This window comes from Palaemon carinicauda, chromosome 7 (genome assembly GCF_036898095.1).
Source record: "Palaemon carinicauda isolate YSFRI2023 chromosome 7, ASM3689809v2, whole genome shotgun sequence".
Classification (NCBI taxonomy): domain Eukaryota; kingdom Metazoa; phylum Arthropoda; class Malacostraca; order Decapoda; family Palaemonidae; genus Palaemon; species Palaemon carinicauda.
In genome coordinates, this window is record NC_090731.1 from 9,584,138 (window position 1) to 9,603,837 (window position 19,700).

Sequence of the window (19,700 nt, forward strand, 5' to 3'; positions counted from 1 at the left end):
TAAGCAAAGATAAAGGCAGGCCTTTTGAATTTTAGGAGACTGGGGTCTGTCTCTCGACTTAATTCCAGAAAGGCGAGCTTATAGTAATGAATTAAGGTTTTACTCAGAAGCATGATACTGGAAGAATAGATCATTTAATAAACAACTTTGATTTTGTGTTGGGATCTTTAAATTTCTTCAGTTGAGGTTGAGTTTTATATTCACAGCTAAATTTAATATCACTTCAGAGTATGAAAAGGATAAAAGCTTTATAATGTACAGTTAAAGTCATTGAAGATATAATTAATTAAGCAAAGGAGAAAATTAAACTGAACATTGATAGAGTTCATTAATAGCATCAACAATATGCAGTAACAGTATATTCCATCATATAAACACATCATGAAAAGATTGAGCAATTTTGAAAGTGAGTTTTTATAATCTATAATTTCTATACTCACCTGATGTACATAATGTTCTCTTGAAGCTGGTTAAATGCAGGCACATACACAAAAATTTAAAAATTTCCCTACCGCTCGAAAGAAGTTTTGAGTTAATGGCAATTGTATAGGTATGGGCATGCTATTGCCCCTTTGTCTTTTCAGTTCCGAAGTCGAAACTAGATTCCCTAGTCTCTTGGTGTCACTAGTAAGGGGGAAGGAGGAAGCGGTGGAATGTTATGAATATCAGGCATAGGAAAATAATGAATTTTATTATTAAGATTCTGTGTATTTCTGAGAAGCTTCTCTGATGTACATAGTACTGACTCCCACACACTGGTGCAGGTGAGTTAGTGAAAGAAAGAGATCATAAATATCATGTTCTGGACTGATGAAATTTATCAATTACACGAGACTCATTTAGGTCAATAGTAACCGATTATAAACCAAAGTAAGCTTTCAGATTGGGTTCCAAACATATCCTCATTATCAGACTTAAAACTATAAACTTAAGTTACCCAAGTCCTTGAATTTTCTCATTGTGAAAATTGATACGATAACTTAACCAAATAATTGTTTACTTTATATCCCCTGCAGCTACCTTTGCATCCAATGCCCAATAATTTTCTGAGAAAAATAGGTTTTGTTTAGAAAAAGCTTGCTGTTCCCGTGTCTTTTCAAATAAAGATTCTTACAGAAGTAGAGTTAGCTGTTGTTCTAGTTTATGAACTTGAAGCTACAAATTCTTCATCAGACTTCGCTGTGATTCCCTGTGTTTCTGTCACTAAACTCTTAACAAGAAATGAAATGGAATTTTGGAAATGGGCTACCCAGAAATCCTAATCCCATGTTTTCTTCCTAATATTTGTCTTTTCTAAATAGAACTTAATACCTCTCACAGGATAAAGAAACCTGTTCTCTGGCATATCAGTGCCTTTCCTCTCCAAAAAGGGAATGTGAGGAAATTAAGGCTAACCTTTAGTATTAGAATAATTTTTAGCTCTGAATGTAGGTAGATATAAAATCATCTGATATCCACTACCTACATTATAGGAAAAATCCTGTTGTCCACTAATGCTGAAACAAAAAAATGAAACCATTTTTGATGTCCAAACACTGGGAAAAATTCTTCCAAAGGTTAAAAAATAGAATCTTTAAAAAATATAAGACAATCATATGAGTAGGCAATATAAACATTAGGTAAGTATAGAAATAAAAAAAAAGTTGTTATTAAAATTCCATTTTTCCTACAAACACTCATTTCCTCAACAGACCAGCTGAGATTCCTGCAGAGTTCCCAGGGTAACAAGATCCCAACCTTCCGCCCGTCGGATGACGTGGAAAAACTAAGTCGAGCCATAAGAAGAGCAGAAATTCTTGAACTACCTGATCCATTGATGACCCCCAGGGATCCATACGAGTGCAACCACACGACTCACAGATGCCATCATGCTGCTCATGCATATACTGGAATTCCCTGCGCTGCTTACTGTAAGTTAATTTTTTACATACAGTATTAATACTGTATACTTTTAGTTCACTTTTTACATACAGTATTAATACTGTATACTTTTTGCCCCTCATAAGCTGTGTTCTCTATCCATACTTCTTTATTATAGTTTACAATGGAATACAGTACTTTATCTCTTTCTGGACATCAGTTTGGCTGCAAATCACAACTATTTCTGATTTTTATTCTCTGATTTTTAATTTTGTCTGAAATTGTTAATGCAGATCCAAATATTATTTGAAAATAGCAGTAAGTATCATGTTAAAAAAATATGTTTCCTGTGTGTTTTATGTTGTGTAATCTTTAAGAATGGTAACTAATAATTAAGTACAGTACTTTGTTTTCTGGGTCGACCTGTGGCGCCCGGTGAAAAGAGTCCTTCTTATATATCTTTTCTGATAAAACCTTCCAATTATACCAGAGAAAGATAAAAGCATGGAATGCTGAGGTTACTACCCTCGCGCGAGCACCTTATGGGTGTCGTGTATAAAGCAAAGGCGCGTGAAAACCACTATTCACAGGTTGTCTTCCATTTAGTTAATTCCTTCGTCAAAGGGATGGGCCGATACAAAGGCCCTAGCCAACCACCAGCGCCACACCACCACGCCACGACGCGAGCGCCATCTGAACTACATCCTTCTTTTGGAATCTTAATTGTTGAATTTGTTTGTGGTGCTCTCGGTCTTTTTTATCAATCGTGGATTTATTTTGTCATGTCCGAAGCTCCATCTTCACACATTCCAATGTTAAGTACCATAGTTTGTTTTGACAGTTTTTTATTGTACCGGGCTTTTGTTTTATATCCAGTATAGTCTGTTTTATTATTCCCGTCTGGCCTTTCATGGCGGCCATTGTTTGTTCATTTGTTTGGGAATTCATCTTTGTCTGCCCGTTTAGTACTCTGTCACTTAGGTTCTTGGTTAAGTCCCTGGCCTTATGCCTTTAGAACCGTTATTATTATTATTATTTTTTTTTTTTTTTTTTTTTTGTGTATTTATGCTCATGGTACTTTTTGCTTGCAAGTCCAGCCTACGAACGAGATAGCGATCTAGCTTTGTATTTGTTTAGTACCCGCCCCACCGAGGCGTTCGTCACTCGACTGTGCTATTTATTTTAAGTTTTAGCAGATGCTATTCTTCGATCGTAGTGTTATGGATGTACATTTTTATTTTATACGTTTATAATAGTGTTGTGTGATTTTTAGTCCTGTTTTTGTGTCCAAGAGAGCGAGAGCTTGGGGTCCCCGTTTTCTGTAAAGCAGTCACGAGTTACCCCTTTCTCTCGTTTTCTTTCTTGAGCGGATTTCCCGTTTTCCGTTTTGTGCGTTCAACGGGTTCTCCCTCCCTCACCTCTCCCCCTCTGGGTGGATGATAACTTACGAGTTATTTATTTTTCGTGACTTTTCAATTGTTAGCGTTATTTTGGTCCGTGTTTCGTCCTCTCCCCGTTACGGCTCGGGAGTAGTTTATGAACGTTTTCCACTCCGCCTTGAGTTCTACTCCGGCTTGAGGGATTCTCAATGACTTTCGTTCTATTGTTATATTTATATATTGTTTACTGCATGGGACGGGCTTCATATTGTTTAGATACGACCCTCCGGTGGCCCTTACTGCGGTCTCAGGCCACGGCCATATCCACAATAGCCATTGTTATTACAATTGTGTTTTTATTCACAATAATTATTCAGGACCTTTCTTCTCCCTCCGGCCTCACCGGGGATCGTAAATACGCTTTGCTATGATCTAAGCCTTAGCTTTTAGCTGCGGCTTGGCTTTTATATATCTTCACAATTGAATTATTAGCCACAATTGAATTATTCAGGGTATCTCATTATCCTCCGGCGTCACCGGAGGTCGCCCATACACTTCACACTTATATTTGCCTTGCCTTTGGCTAAGGCGGCATTATTCAGGACATCTCATTACGCTCCGGCTTCACCGGAGGTCGCCCATACACTTAACACTTATATTTGCCTTGCCTTTAGCTAAGGCTGGTGTTTATATTTATTTTAAGGGCATGTCACTGCTTCCCCGACCCTCGCAGGTCGGCAGATTGCTTTAAGTTATTTATCCTTATGTCATTAACAGACATTAGGTAAATTACAAATATACAAACATTTGGATATTATAGTGCCAACAATGGTATTGGGCGAATAGCGATTTAAACGTTTAGCGATTTAGTCTGTTAGTTTGTACTCGCCTCAGGAAGGCTCGATTTAGACTATATCCTTATTTATTGGTTACGTTGTCGTTATTCTTCGTTCTTGGTTATTACAATGACTAAAAAAGAAAAAGAAAAAGGAAAAAATAAAAAATAAAATAAAAGCAATCAATTTTATACTTTTCTTATATTATTGTGTGATGTTAGCTTTTATTATGTAACCTTGAGAGTGAGAGCATAGGGTGCTCGTTTATTAGCTCGAGTAAGAGAGGTGAATTTCCCGTTCTCCGTTTTTATACGATCACGAGTTATTCAGGCCTCCTCTTATTATCAGAGTTGATGATAGTACGTTTAATGTTATACACGTTTTATTGATGTGGTTACTGTTAATATAGCTAACACTATTAGTAGGAACGTTGGTGTATGAGTCATTAATTGGGGTCGTTTTATACCGACACCCTTAGCTCCGCCTTGAGTTATGCTTAGCTCCGCCTTGGGTTATACTCCGCTATAATGGATACTCATTGGGTGAGAACTAGTCAGATATTTGGAGTGCAACGGTGAAATCCGGCACTCAGACTCCGGCTGAGGCCTTTTGCACACGAACCTTTGTCATGTTTGATCTCAATTACACCTTTACGGCCCCTTTCTTCATCAAATCTCCAGCTTCGCTGGAGATAACACAAACATTCATTGAGGTTAATGTTATCGTACCGGTGACGGTCACGATCTCACGGTGACTGGCCTTTGCTACCCGATCTCCCGTACAAACAGAGATCAAGCAGACGTCCAGAACCGGAGTTAACAATGTGATACCGATGAGGATTTCACAGTTTCATTATTACGGTCCCTTTTTCATCGAATCTCCGGCTTCACTGGGGATAGCACAGACATTCAGTATTGGGGAATGTTATCGTACCGCTGAGGATCACGTTTTCACGATGACGGACCTTTGTCACTGGTTCTCCAGTACAAACAGAGATCAATCAGACGATCAGAATCAGGGTATGAACCCTTTTTCATGAATAATCACAATATCGTCATTACGATCCTTTTCATCGAATCTCCGGCTTAACCGGATATCGTACAGGCGATCAGCATTGAGGTTAATATTAGATTTCCTCTGGTTCACGTTGTCACTGTGACGGACCTTTGATTGTACCGGGGATGGTTACCGGAGCTCCGGTACAGACAGAGATCACTCAGACCACGGGTGGCCAATCTTTTGTTTTACCTGTAATAAAGGAAAGGATTTAACATGAATACAAAAAATATATGAACGTAACTATGCCTATATTTATGCATTTATTTAATTCTAACTATGTATAAATATGGATAAATATCCATACAACATCGTGTTCAAATAGAATTAAATTAATTATGCCTATATTTATGCATATGCAACCCTAACTACTGTATGTCTAAATATGGCTAAATATCCATACAACATAGTGATCAAATAGAAATAAATTAATTATGCCTATATTTATGCATAGTCAATTCTAACTATGTCTAAATATGGATAGATATCCATACAACATAGTGTTCATATAGAAATAAATTTTCCACCCAGTGGCGAATGCGCCAACAGTGTCACATTTCATGAATACAAGTGTCGCACTATACCCCAGAAGATAGTACATTAAATGACTTTTCTTTAAAATTGCTTTTTAAGAGTTATACAGCTGATCCCAGCCTGTGAATAGGATCGCTAACCAAAGTTCAAGGAACATCCAGACTTATGTCCCCTTTCTGTTACAGAAGGTTCGCCTGCATGGTTCCCATCAGGATGATGATGAATCTCTCTGGCCTGCAAGAGAGGCTCTCCGCCCTTGGGTATCGAGGTTGGGAAGGAATGCTCCATCTAGAGGTCCCTATCTCCTCGGAGTGTCCTCTCTAAGGTTGGACGACGACCCCATGGACGGGCAGGTAGGTGGGGATGAGTTTTGAGCCTTCAACTTTGCAATTACCTACGTCACCGACCTAGGACCCTTAAAGGATCCTGATGTTCATGTTACCCTGCATAAACCGTGACTGCTAAAAGCAACACATTCTAGGGAAAACCAAGGGGCTATGACGCAGCTCTAAGGTATGGTGGTGAGTCAGTGCCATTCAGGAACTCGGATATAGGTGGTACCATAAATCTGGATGGCATAGACGTCCTCCCTCTGGGGGACCTAGATTTTACTCCCAGGTACTAGAATTCCCATTCAACGGATTCGTTCGATTGAAAGAGATTGCCTTGGTTAGGTTAGACAAGGTACCGAAGGTAACGGTATTATTTCCTAAAGGGCAGGCCCGATCTGTCTGGACCAGGATGTTGTCAGCCTGGGGGGTACGATAATTCCAAGCTCTGCCCTCCCAGTTCGACCTACACGTTTGTTGGTCTGATCGGGTCAGTTGTGGGAAGTACGTTCTGTCTGAGACCTCTATCAGACAGGAATCGATAGACGGTTTCCCACTCGTCATCACAGCCTTCCTCTGGTTCGACGCCTTTGCATCTGACTCCCCATCATCAGGTGGTCTACCCCACTGATTCCCCAGGTACACAGCCCAACCCCGTTGGGATGTTTTGCCTGCATACAGCCCTAGATCCGAACCCTCAGGCTCCTTTCATGGACACCAGAGAGGAAGCTACAGGAGTAGAAGACAGTCCCGCCATCAAGGCGGGCCTAGGAAAAAGGGGGCTCGGAGAAGGGAAGGACCTAGATTCACTCCCTCACAACGCGGTGGTCCCGGTAGGGGGAAGACTTTACCACTTTCGTGACCATTGGACCTTCGGTCTGTGGGATCATAGCATAATCTCTAACGGTTTGAGATGAAAATGGCCTCAAGGTCCTCCTCCTCCGCCAGTGACCTTCTCCCAGAAATCCACTCCCGTCCTGAAAGAGTACACCACAGGGTTACTCAAGAAAAAGCAATCAAACGGGATCGATCACTGAAGTTCCAAGCCGCCTGTTCACATTTCCGAAGAAAGGCTTGTCGGCATTGAGAGTGGACCTGGACTTGTCAAGCTAAACTCTTTCATTCTCTGCGGCAAGTTCCGGATGTTGACTATCTCTCAGGTACGGACCTTACTTCCCCGTGGGACCGTCACCACCTCTGTCGATCTTACCGACCGCTATTAGCTTGCGCCTATAGCTTGAAACTTCTCTTCTTATCTGGGTTTCCACCTAAGCAGGAAAGCCTTTGTGTTCAAGACATGCCCTTCGGCCTCAACATTGATCCCAGGATATTCACGAAACTGGGAGAGGCAGTGTTAGAACAACTCAGGAACCAAGAGATACAGATCATTGCTTATCTGGCCGGTTGGCTCATTTGGGCCCGGCCGGCCATAGAAGGCAACAGAGCTACGAAGGAATTACTTCGATTGCTCGACAACCTGTGATTTCGGGTCAATCTCCATAAGTCTCGCCTGCGACCATCAGACCACTTAGAATGGTTAGCCATTCAGGGGGACCTTTCGAAGCACACGTTGTCTCTCCCTTCCAAAAGTAAGAGGAATAGGTTCCAAGATTAAGAATTTTCTCAAGCACAAACAGGTGTCCAAAGAGCCTAGAAAGTATCCTCGGCCTTTTCCAATTCACTTCAGTAACAGATCTCCTATAAAAGCCAAACTCAAGACATCAATCGATTTTGGAGAAAGAGAGCTACAGTACCTATAAGAAGACAAGGTCTCGAAGATCCCCTCTGTCTGGAAAATGAGACTACGCCCATGGTCCGAACCGAAGAACCTCTCCAAAGCGGTTCCTCTACAATTCCCACCTCCACAAGTGACATTCCATTCAGCCGTGTCTCTAAGTGGATGGGGGGATTACTCCGAACATCAGATGTTTCAGGTTCTTGGTCACTCGCCATGAAACAGTCCCATATCAATGTTCTCGAAGCCATGGCAGTGTTCTTGACCCTGAAGAGAGACTCTCCGCCGAGGTCGACCCACATCAGAGTAGTGTCAGACAGCACAGACGCGGTACACTACGGCAACAGGGGAGGATCCAAGTCACCCAACCTGAATCAGATCCTGGTCACTTTCTTCGTCTGGGCAACAGAAAAGAACTGGTTCCTGTCAGCACCTCACCTAGCGGGAGGCCAGGATGTGAGAGCGGGCTCACTATCCAGGACGAGTCCCCTGGAGTCAGAATTTCATTCCGGTGGATACTCAGGCTCGTTCCAGGCATCCAGGTAGATCTATTCACAACTCAGATCAATCACAAACTTCCTTGTTATGTGACCCCAACCCTGGACCCTCGGGCTTATGCCATGGACGCATTACCCCGGGATTGGAACCATTAGAAGAAGATTTCCCTATCTCCCCCAGTGAATCTTCTAAAAACTTTTACACCGACTACGCTCCTTCCGGGGCGCAGTGGCTTTAGTACCACCTCACTGCCCAAGAACAGTTGGTTTCCTCTCCTCCTCGAGTGGAAACTCCGTCCCATCCGGATCCCGTTCCTCAAACTGACCCGAGTATTCCAAACTCACTGTGTCAGATTACTCAAGGATGACCAAAACCCTAACTTTGTAGACTACAGGAAGTTGGCAGCTCGTAGAGACGCGAACATTGAACCGGAAAACGATTTCTTCATCGAATCAGACTAAAGGGACTCGACAATTCGCCAATATGATTCGGCCGTTAACCCCCAAAATAGGTGGTCCCCTTGGAAGGTTATTCCTCTTCTCCAAGATACTTCTCTATGTCCGGTCACCACTCTCAGGGCCTTTTTAGCCACGACTGCTACCCGATCGTCTGGCCCCTTGTTTATCAGAGAACAAGGAGGTACCATTTCCATACGTGGTATTAGGCAATAGATCCTATACTTCATTAAACAAGCCAATCCGGGATCATTTCCCCATGCTCATGATATCCGGTCCGTAGCTACCTCCATCAATTATTTCCAGAAGATGGACTTTGATGACCTTATAAAGTTCACGGGTTGGGAGTCTCCTATGGTCTTCAAACGCCACTATCTAATGAACTTACAGGCTCTTAAATACCCAACAGTTGCAGCTGGGAGCCTTATCTCTCCCCAGTGATCTTTTGTTCTTCCTTTCATCCATCTCTTTTCTTCTCCCTCCTACCCGCCACTCGCACCACGACGCCGCTTCCTTGGTGGTTCGTTAGCCCTAGTTTATTACATATTAGGTTATTATGATTGTAACTATTATTGATTACCGTTGTTATAGGGTCGGGATATTCTTAGCCATGTCAGTTTTGTTGCATGTTTCCTCTGATACTCGGAGGCTTCCCTGTTATCATGTTTGTTTAACCTTACTCCCACTATGCCCTGTGGCTAGTTTATGTGTTATGCCTACTTACCTTAATTATTTATGATTTTCTTTACATGGTGTTGTTTCTCTCCCCTCATTAAATTAGTTGTTATTGTTGGGCTTGGAAGGCATTCTCTGGTACATTTTCACCGGGCGCCACAGGTCGACCCAGAAAAGGGATTTTGACGAAGGAAAAATCTATTTCTGGGGAGAGACCTGTGGCGCCCGGTGAAACCCTTCCCCTTTATTTTACACGATCCCACCCTTTCCTTTCCAAGCCGTCATGGCCATTACAGAAGTATGTTGTTCAGATGGCGCTCGCGTCGTGGCGTGGTGGTGTGGCGCTGGTGGTTGGCTAGGGCCTTTGTATCGGCCCATCCCTTTGACGAAGGAATTAACTAAATGGAAGACAACCTGTGAATAGTGGTTTTCACGCGCCTTTGCTTTATACACGACACCCATAAGGTGCTCGCGCGAGGGTAGTAACCTCAGCATTCCATGCTTTTATCTTTCTCTGGTATAATTGGAAGGTTTTATCAGAAGAGATATATAAGAAGGACTCTTTTCACCGGGCGCCACAGGTCTCTCCCCAGAAATAGATTTTTCCTTCGTCAAAATCCCTTTTCTATGACATTAATAGGTGTCAAATTTCCTGCATTGCAAGATGACTAAACTTTGCTTATCTGGGTATTGTTTAGATAATGCAATTTTTTTTCAAATGAGCATAATCTTCCCTTGAATCTGGAAGTTCATTAGCTTCTCGTATGATGTTACATTCCCATTTAGGGTTGTTATATTTTTTAGATTTCTCTGAATAATGAAAAAATCTTACTTCTCTCCAATACCCAATTGTTATATGAAATTCTCTACTTTTAGTCTTCATTGTATGCTGAATTTTTTTTTCTGAAAAGATTTTCAGCTGCATTTCATAGACAATTTTTCTTTCGACCCTGAAAATAAATTATGAATTAATCTAATTTGGGCTGCTTTTTGCTCCTTTTAATTGCAAGTCACAAACCGTGTAAATCAAGTCACAAAGAAATTGGAAGGTAAACATAGATTAGGTATTTCACTTCTGATTATTGCTTTCAGTGGGGCATCGCAACCAGAGAAAGAAAAACTTCTCTTTACCAAGAATAGCAGGCACGAGCAACACTAACGGTGGAGGTACATCTCTTGGTGGCTCTCCAGGGCCGCCTGGTGGTAGTAATAACCCAAGCAGACTATCTGAACCAATAGGACTAAGAAATTATGATCCCAAGAAACCTCTCACTGTGGAGCTTCAGGTAAGATCAGCAAAATTTTGTGCTAGTGTATTTTCTGCATTAGATCACTCTGTCATTTTCAAGGAATTTCGTAGAATTGACAAAATTATTTACAGTATACTGTATTATCAGTTATATTTGACAGGATAATTTTCTTAAGAAAATTTTTTTTTTTTAAATATATAAATTTCTCCAAAAATTAATTTTTTTTTTTTTTACTATCAACTCCCAAATGTTTATGACATGAGAATATAATTTGTGCTGAAATTCCATATGGTTGCAGCATTTATTTTAATACGATATCAGAAGCAAACTTTTTTTCTGAACATTTTAGTTAAATGAGTAGGTTTTACATTTGAATCATGTTAACATACAGTTCATAATATTTCCACAAAATTTAAGCCTCAATACAATGTGCTTTTGACATTTTATTGAACTTTGACAGTTTAATCTTTATTGGTATTCAGGCATTAGGAAGTATCAAAATTCATAGTGGCAGTTGTCTTACATACAGTATTATCTATACTCGGTTACTTTCCGAGGTCATATATGTTCTGAGTTTATACTATAAATGGGACAATACAATGGGATGACATTCTTTATTCAAAGTTAGCTTTTGTATAGTCTGGTTAGGCTATATTGCATGTAAACTGCATGGCTTATAAAGAGCTTTGTACAAACATCAGACTATTACAGAAGACTTGTGGTACCATCCACTTCAAAAAACTTCAAATTAATATGACAATTTGGAATAAATTTTCCCTTTAGTGCTTTGTTTTTTCAAATTGCTAAAATTTGTCGTTGATTACATTTTTTTCGCATCTTTATCTTATATTTACCGCTATCAAATTTTTTTATGTAGTGATTCTTTGAGCTTAACCCAATTTTATACGAATATATAGTACTATTAGTGAAGCAACAGATTAAAAGCTTATAAACTAAAAAACATAAGACATTTAAATTTCCAAGTAACTTTTATTTACTGAAATATTTTTTTTTAGTGATTAAATGCTTATTAACTCTTGTCTTATAAACATTCTTCACTTCTCAATACAGAATTTAAATCTGTTTTATACTAATGATAAAAATCTCTTAGGAAAATTTCCTATGGTGGTTAATTAAACTGATGCCTTGGAGGGTTTATCAAGATTTTGGGTGATCAGGTTACTTCACAATTGCCTTGATGAGCTGGTGTAAATCCTATTCCTAAATGTGCTTTGAAAAAAAAACTGATGTTGTTTAATCAAATTACAGTATTTTCTTTATCCCAGTTAGTTAGGTTTTTGTTAGTCTTGACACAAAGGGAGAAACTATTTTGAAATACTGTATTGTATAATGCAGAAAATAAAACTACATCTTTAGAATATATAACCTCATTTCTGTCTTGAAATTCTGTACACTAAAATCTTTTCTTTCTAATGCAAGGTAACCTATTTTTTTCCTATAAATACTCTTCAACCGCTGTTCCATTTAACAGTGGGTAGTCCTCTCTTTCAGGCAACCTTGTAATGCCTGCCAAGCCATCAAATCTTATGACTAAATTAGTCTATGGGGATCAGCAATTAAGGATTTTTCTAGTCAACAACTGCTTTTTTCTTACTGGTATTTAGCTTTTGATTGGATTTATGAATTTAGGCAATAATACCTGGCACTGGATCCTGGAAGGCCATTCACCATCCATGTATAACTAGGGGAAAATCCCCTATGTGTACTATTATTATTATTATTATTAGCTAAGCTACAACCCTAGTTGGAACAACAGGATGCTATAAACCCAAAGGTTCCAACAGGGAAAATTAGCCCAATGAGGAAAGGAAATAAGAATGGACGTTCGAGACAAATAAGGTATTCCTTATAACCTTGATGTCTGGACTAATGTTAATCACGGGGGTCACCGCTGTGAGCGCTATTATTATCATTATTATTATTAATCATTAAGCTAAACCCTAGTTGGAAAAGCAGGATGCTATAAGCCCAGGGCCCCCGATAGGGAAAATAGCCCAGTGAGGGAAGGAAACAAAGAGAAATAAAATATTTTATGAACAATCTTAAATTGTATACATATTGTACAGAACAGTTTTTAAATATTTAACTTAGCCGGTGAATATATAATAGCTGCAACTCTGCGGCACGACAGACAACATACTTAAAAAACTCGCGAGCGATCGTTATGCAGGTTGCGGGTGTGCCCACCAGCGCCAACTGTCGGCCAGATACCACTCTCGGATGTAAACAAAACCTTCAATTCTTCTCTGTCGACGTTGACGACAAGACGTACTTTTACTCGCTGTAGAACCTGGAGTTTTCCCATCATATTTGGTGAAGTACTTTAATTTGGTTTGAGCTTTCGCAGTACAGGTGTTTTTCTTCAACATAAACTCTTGAACTCTTTTTTGAATCGGATTATTTGTTGATGACTTAGATCGTTTTTGGAATTTTCTTTGACTAATTCAAAATGGCTGACCCTTCTCAAGTTCCTAAGTTTCGAAAGTGTAATGCTAGGGACTGTAATAGGCATCTTCCAAAGGCTTCTCTCGACCCTCACACTGTTTGTTCCAATTGTCGGGGTAAAACCTGTCAATTGGGAGATCGATGTGAGGAATGCGTGGGCCTTTCGGAATTCGATTGGATCGAATTTGATAAATATACACGCAGACTAGAGAGAGATAGGGTAAGGAGAAGTTCTTCTAGGTCCGTAGATTTTTCCTCTCCACATGCCCCTGAACCTAATCCTTCCCCTGTAGTGGTTGTTCCTAACCCCCCTCCTAGCACTCAGGAACCGTCTATGCAAGACATGTTGCGTGCTATTCATGCCTTGGGGGAGAGAGTTGAGGCTTTAGCAAGTGACCGTAATCAACTCATGGCGGACGTGAAGGAACTCAAGTGCCAAAGTGCCACGGCGGAAAGTGGGAAAGTGCCTAGTGTTACGCAAAGTGTTGTGAACAGTGTTGCGACCGAGGGTTCGTCTGTTCGTGCCTGTCGTTCACCTAGTCCGGGACCTCTTGCAAGCTCCCAAGCCCAGGGGAGAAGCAATATCGTACGACTTATGGGTTCGAGAGGCCTTGATCAGCGAACAGACGTTCCCTCTTTGGTATCAGGCGTATCTCGTCAAGATCGCCCCTACCATAAGACGAGAGAGCCCATTTTTACCTCGTCGTCCGAAGGCGTTTCATGTAAGAAACCATGGAGCAAGGTCTCTAGACCTATGAAACGCAAGTCGGTCCCCTCAGGACAAGTCCAACGTCCCGGTTGTAGTCACTGGGACAGTTCGGACCCGTTGCCGTCATCTGATGACTGCTCGCCGCCTAAGAAAGGCAAAGTTGTGCCGTCTCAGTCGCTAACCCCGTCTGTTACCGCACCCGCTTCCGTAGACCCTAAATGGGTGATACTGCAAGACATGCAGTCTAAGCTTGCGTCCCTTATGGAAGACTACAACGCAGAGAAGGTTTCCGTTGAACCTAGCCGTTTTTCTCATGGAGATACTGGCCGTCAGCCTTCCAAGCGTTCTGTTGTGCGTCCTGTTGACGTTGATGTAGCTTTCTCGCGTCAACCAGTTGGGGTTGTACCTCCCCCGATGCGGTCCCGTGTGGATTTCCAGCCGCACATTGACGTTAGGCAACTCACTGATGCGACTGGTGACGTTCAGGACGTTCACCAACCATCAAAGTTGACTTGTTTTGACGAGGTGCGTCAACCTCCGCAACCCAGTATGGTGTTGACTGCACAACCCAGACGGTCTAAACAGTCTCGGGTGGACGCTGTGCGTCCTCGCGCACCTGTTGTTGTTGACAGTTCCCAGACTGTTCAGCAGTTTCAGGACGCTGCGTCCTGCTCCGTCACGTATGCACCAGTGCGGCCGGACGCTGCGGGTCAAACGTTGCCTACCCCTTTGCCGTTTTCTCATCAGTTATCAGATGAGGAACTTTCAGATGAGGACGTTGCTGAACCACAGCCTGAGGATCAGCCTTCAGATTTAGATGAGCCTAAAGCAGTTCCACCATCTATGGACTTTAAAAAAGTCATGCTTGTTTTTAAAGAGTTGTTCCCTGAACACTTTATCTCTGTGGCTCCTCGTTCGCCGCCGTCTGAGTTTGTTTTAGGCGTTCCTGCTGCCATGCCAGCCTTTACAAAACTCGTTCTCTCTCGCTCATCCAAGAGAGCTTTACGGCTGTTAGGCGATTGGTTGGAAACCAAGAGGAGTTTAGGGAAGACGGCCTTTGCCTTCCCCCCATCTAAACTCTCGTCTAGATCGAGCATCTGGTATGCCACGGGAGAAGTTCTCGGCTTGGGAGTTCCTGCCTCTGCCCAGGGCGACTTCTCAAGTCTTGTAGACTCTCCCCGCCGCCTTGCCATGAGACGCTCGAAGATCTGTTGGTCATCCTCGGACCTGGACCACCTTCTTAAAGGCATCTTTAGGGCGTTTGAAGTTTTTAACTTCCTGGACTGGTGTTTGGGAGCCCTGAGTAGGAAAATCTCATCTGCCGATAGGGATGTTTCCTTACTCATTATGTCCTGCATGGACAAGGCCGTCCGCGATGGATCCAACGAACTTGCCGCCTCATTCACGTCAGGAGTCCTAAAGAAACGAGAGTCTCTGTGCTCTTTTCTATCAGCAGGAGTGACGCCATGTCAAAGATCTGAGCTACTCTTTGCGCCCTTGTCTAAGTGCTTGTTTCCTGAACTCTTAGTTAAGGAAATTGCCTTGTCTTTAGTGCAGAAGGACACCCACGATTTAGTTGCGTCCTCGGCTCGCAAAGTTCCCCCTTTGCCTGCCTTGTCTGCTAGACCTAGGATAGACACTCCAGCGTCCAGGTTTATTCCGCCCTTTCGTGGCAGAGCCCCCAGCAGGGGAGGTGCTCGTGCCGAAGGGAAGAGAGGAAAGAGGAAAGGATCCAAGTCCTCGCGGGGCAGAGTCTGACTGCCCGCAACTTCAGACAGCAGTAGGTGCCAGACTCAAGAACTTCTGGCAATCCTGGGAGAAGAGAGGCGCAGATCAACAATCTGTGAGGTTGCTCAGAGAGGGGTACAAAATCCCTTTTGTACGCAGACCTCCTCTAGCGACGTCCCCCATCGATCTCTCTCCCAGGTACCGAGAGGAAGCAAAGAGACAAGCCCTGAAACTGGAAGTGTCTCTTTTACTAGAGAAGGGAGCGGTGGTCAAAGTCTCGGACCTTCAATCACCGGGGTTTTACAGCCGTCTCTTCCTAGTATCAAAGAAGACAGGAGGTTGGAGACCGGTGCTAGACGTCAGTCCTCTGAATGTCTTTGTCACAAAGACGAAGTTCACCATGGAGACCACAAAGTCAGTCTTAGCAGCGGTCAGAAAGGGAGACTGGATGGTCTCTCTCGACCTAAGGGACGCTTACTTCCACATCCCCATTCACTCAGATTCCCAACCTTTTCTGAGATTCGTCTTCGACGATGTGGTGTACCAGTTTCGGGCCCTGTGCTTTGGCCTAAGCACAGCTCCTCTCGTGTTTACGAGGCTTATGAGGAATGTGGCAAAATTCCTCCATTTATCGGACATCCGAGCCTCCCTTTATTTGGACGACTGGCTTCTCAGAGCCTCTTCCAGTCATCGCTGTCTGAAGGATCTCAATTGGACTCTAGATCTGACCAAGGAATTGGGACTCCTTGTCAACTTGGAAAAGTCCCAACTGATCCCATCCCAAACTACTGTATTCTGTATTTAGGGATGGAGATTCACAGTCCAGTTTTTCGGGCTTTTCCGTCGGCCCCCAGAATAGATCAAGCCCTGCTTGTCATCCAGAAGATGTTGAAGAAAGAACGTTGCTCAGTCAGGAATTGGATGAGTCTGGTAGGAACGCTATCATCCCTGGAGCAATTTGTCTCGCTAGGAAGGCTACACCTCCGACCTCTACAATTCCATCTAGCTTTTCACTGGAAAAAGGACAAGACGCTAGAGGCGGTCTCGATCCCGATTTCCGAAAAGATAAAGACTTGTCTGACTTGGTGGAAAGACAATATCAGTCTACGAGAAGGTCTTCCCCTAGCAGTTCTGAAACCCAACCACGTTCTCTTCTCAGACGCATCGGACTTGGGCTGGGGCGCGACGCTGGACGGTCGGGAATGCTCAGGTCTGTGGAACTCGAGTCAGAGGAGCATGCATATCAACAGCAAGGAGCTTTTGGCGGTTCACCTGGCCTTGATAAGCTTCGAGAGTCTCCTTCGAGGCAAGGTGGTGGAGGTCAACTCGGACAACACCACGGCCTTGGCGTACATTTCCAAACAGGGAGGTACCCACTCACTGACTCTGTACGAGATCGCAAGGGACCTGCTCATCTGGTCAAAAGATCGAGGCATCTCCCTAGTAACGAGGTTCATCCAGGGCGACTTGAACGTTCTAGCAGATTGTCTCAGTCGGAAAGGTCAAGTAATTCCAACCGAATGGACCCTCCACAAGGATGTGTGCAAGAGACTTTGGGCGACTTGGGGTCAACCCACCATAGATCTCTTTGCAACCTCGTTGACCAAGAGGCTTCCAATCTATTGCTCTCCAGTCCCAGACCGAGCAGCAATACATATAGATGCCTTTCTCCTAGATTGGTCACACCTAGATCTTTACGCATTCCCACCATTCAAGATTGTCAACAAGGTACTGCAGAAATTCGCCTCTCACGAAGGGACAAGGTTGACGTTAGTTGCTCCCCTCTGGCCCGCGAGAGAATGGTTCACCGAGGTACTTCGATGGCTGGTAGACTTTCCCAGAAGTCTTCCTCTAAGAGTAGACCTTTTACGTCAGCCGCACGTAAAGAAGGTACACCAAAGCCTCCACGCTCTTCGTCTGACTGCCTTCAGACTATCGAAAGACTCTCGAGAGCTAGAGGCTTTTCGAAGGAGGCAGCCAGTGCGATTGCTAGAGCGAGGAGAGCTTCTACCATTAGAGTTTACCAATCGAAGTGGGAAGTCTTCCGAGACTGGTGCAAGTCAGTTTCCGTATCCTCGTCCAGTACCTCTGTAGCCCAAATCGCTGATTTTCTCTTATACCTGAGAAAAGTTCCCTCCCTTTCAGCTCCTACGATCAAGGGCTACAGAAGCATGTTGGCCTCGGTCTTCCGGCATAGAGGCTTAGATCTTTCCAACAATAAAGATCTGCAAGACCTCCTTAAGTCTTTTGAGACCTCTAAGGAACGCCGTTTGGCTACACCTGGGTGGAATTTAGACGTGGTCCTAAGATTCCTCATGTCAGACAGGTTTGAGCCTTTACATTCAGCCTCCCTGAAAGATCTCACTCTTAGGACTCTTTTTCCTGGTATGCTTGGCCTCGGCTAAAAGAGTCAGTGAGCTTCATGCCTTCAGCAAGAACATCGGGTTTTCGTCAGAAAAAGCTACTTGTTCTCTGCAGCTTGGTTTCCTAGCCAAGAATGAGCTGCCTTCTCGTCCTTGGCCTAAATCTTTCGATATTCCTAGCTTATCGGAGATCGTAGGCAATGAACTAGAAAGAGTATTATGCCCTGTTAGAGCTCTTAAGTTCTACTTAGCTCGTACTAAACCTTTACGAGGCAAATCTGAAGCGTTATGGTGTTCGGTTAAGAAACCATCCTTACCTATGTCAAAGAATGCTTTGTCATATTTTATCAGATTATTAATACGAGAAGCTCATTCACACTTGAGTGAGGAAGACCGATCTTTGCTTAAGGTTAAGATGCACGAGGTTAGAGCTGTAGCAACTTCCGTGGCCTTTAAGCAAAATAGATCTCTGCAAAGTATCATGGACGCGACCTATTGGAGAAGCAAGTCAGTGTTCGCGTCATTTTACTTGAAAGATGTCCAGACTCTTTACGAGAACTGCTACACACTGGGACCATTCGTAGCAGCGAGTGCAGTAGTGGGTGAGGGCTCAACCACTACAATTCCCTAATTCCATATCCTTTTAATCTGTCTTTTGAAATGTTTTTTAATGTTGTTTTTATGGGTTGTTCAGAAGGCTAAGAAGCCTTTCGCATCCTGGTTGATTTGGCGGGTGGTCAAAGTCATTTCTTGAGAGCGCCCAGATTAGGGGTTTGATGAGGTCCTGTTGTATGGGTTGCAGCCCTTGATACTTCAGCTCCTGGGAGTCTGTCAGCACCCTAAGAGGATCGCTGGGCTCCGTGAGGAAGACAGACTTACAAGGCAGAGTAATCGTCTAAGTCGACTTCCTTACCAGGTACCTATTTATTTTGGTTTTGTTATATTGATAACTGTCAAAATGAAAAAACTCTTAGCTTATACGCTGTAAACATATTTAACTCTGGTCTCTACCCACCTCCTTGGGTGTGAATCAGCTATTATATATTCACCGGCTAAGTTAAATATTTAAAAATTATATTTTAATTATAAAATAAATTTTTGAATATACTTACCCGGTGAATATATAAATTAAACGACCCTCCCTTCCTCCCCAATAGAGACGCAGTGGGACGAGAAGAATTGAAGGTTTTGTTTACATCCGAGAGTGGTATCTGGCCGACAGTTGGCGCTGGTGGGCACACCCGCAACCTGCATAGCGATCGCTCGCGAGTTTTTTAAGTATGTTGTCTGTCGAGCCGCAGAGTTGCAGCTATTATATATTCACCAGGTAAGTATATTCAAAAATTTATTTTATAATTAAAATATCATATTACACTACAGAGTGTTTATCACCTGCATACTGTACAGTATATAAATGTAGGCTACATGTGCAGTGAGTTGTCAAAGTAGTTGAGTCATCTGAATGATAACAGCGAACACTTACAGTACAGTTAAGCTGTACTGTAGTGATATTACTGTGATATACACTGCAGTATCAGCAAGTGTTATACGTTACAGTAATACTAGATAGGAACAATATAATTGTATGATGACTGCTCGGTAAAATTTTAGTTTCGGTCAGCGCAACAACTACGCACTGTGCTGTAGCCTTACCGTGTCGGGTACATACTGTACACGTCTGCACATGTACTGTATACTTACTGATTTAATTACAAACTATTTATAATGTGATAGAAATCAAGTAAAAACAATATTAGGCAGTACTTAGTGTGTTGATTATCCGAGCGTAGGCAATGGCCAGTGAGTTGTTAGGTTAGGTTAGGAGTT

The 19,700-nt window shown here is 42.7% G+C and overlaps 1 protein-coding gene across 7 annotated transcripts in view; it reads left to right on the top strand.

The window, feature by feature from the left end:
• The window catches only part of LOC137643827 (uncharacterized), a 359,559-nt gene that overhangs the window by 314,872 nt on the left and 24,987 nt on the right, over positions 1–19,700 (top strand). For all 7 annotated transcript variants that reach the window (XM_068376527.1, XM_068376529.1, XM_068376533.1 and 4 more), the window contains 2 exons: positions 1,692–1,910; positions 10,450–10,643. In XM_068376527.1, the coding sequence (XP_068232628.1) occupies positions 1,692–1,910; positions 10,450–10,643 (413 nt within the window). The remainder of the gene's footprint in view (positions 1–1,691; positions 1,911–10,449; positions 10,644–19,700) is intronic.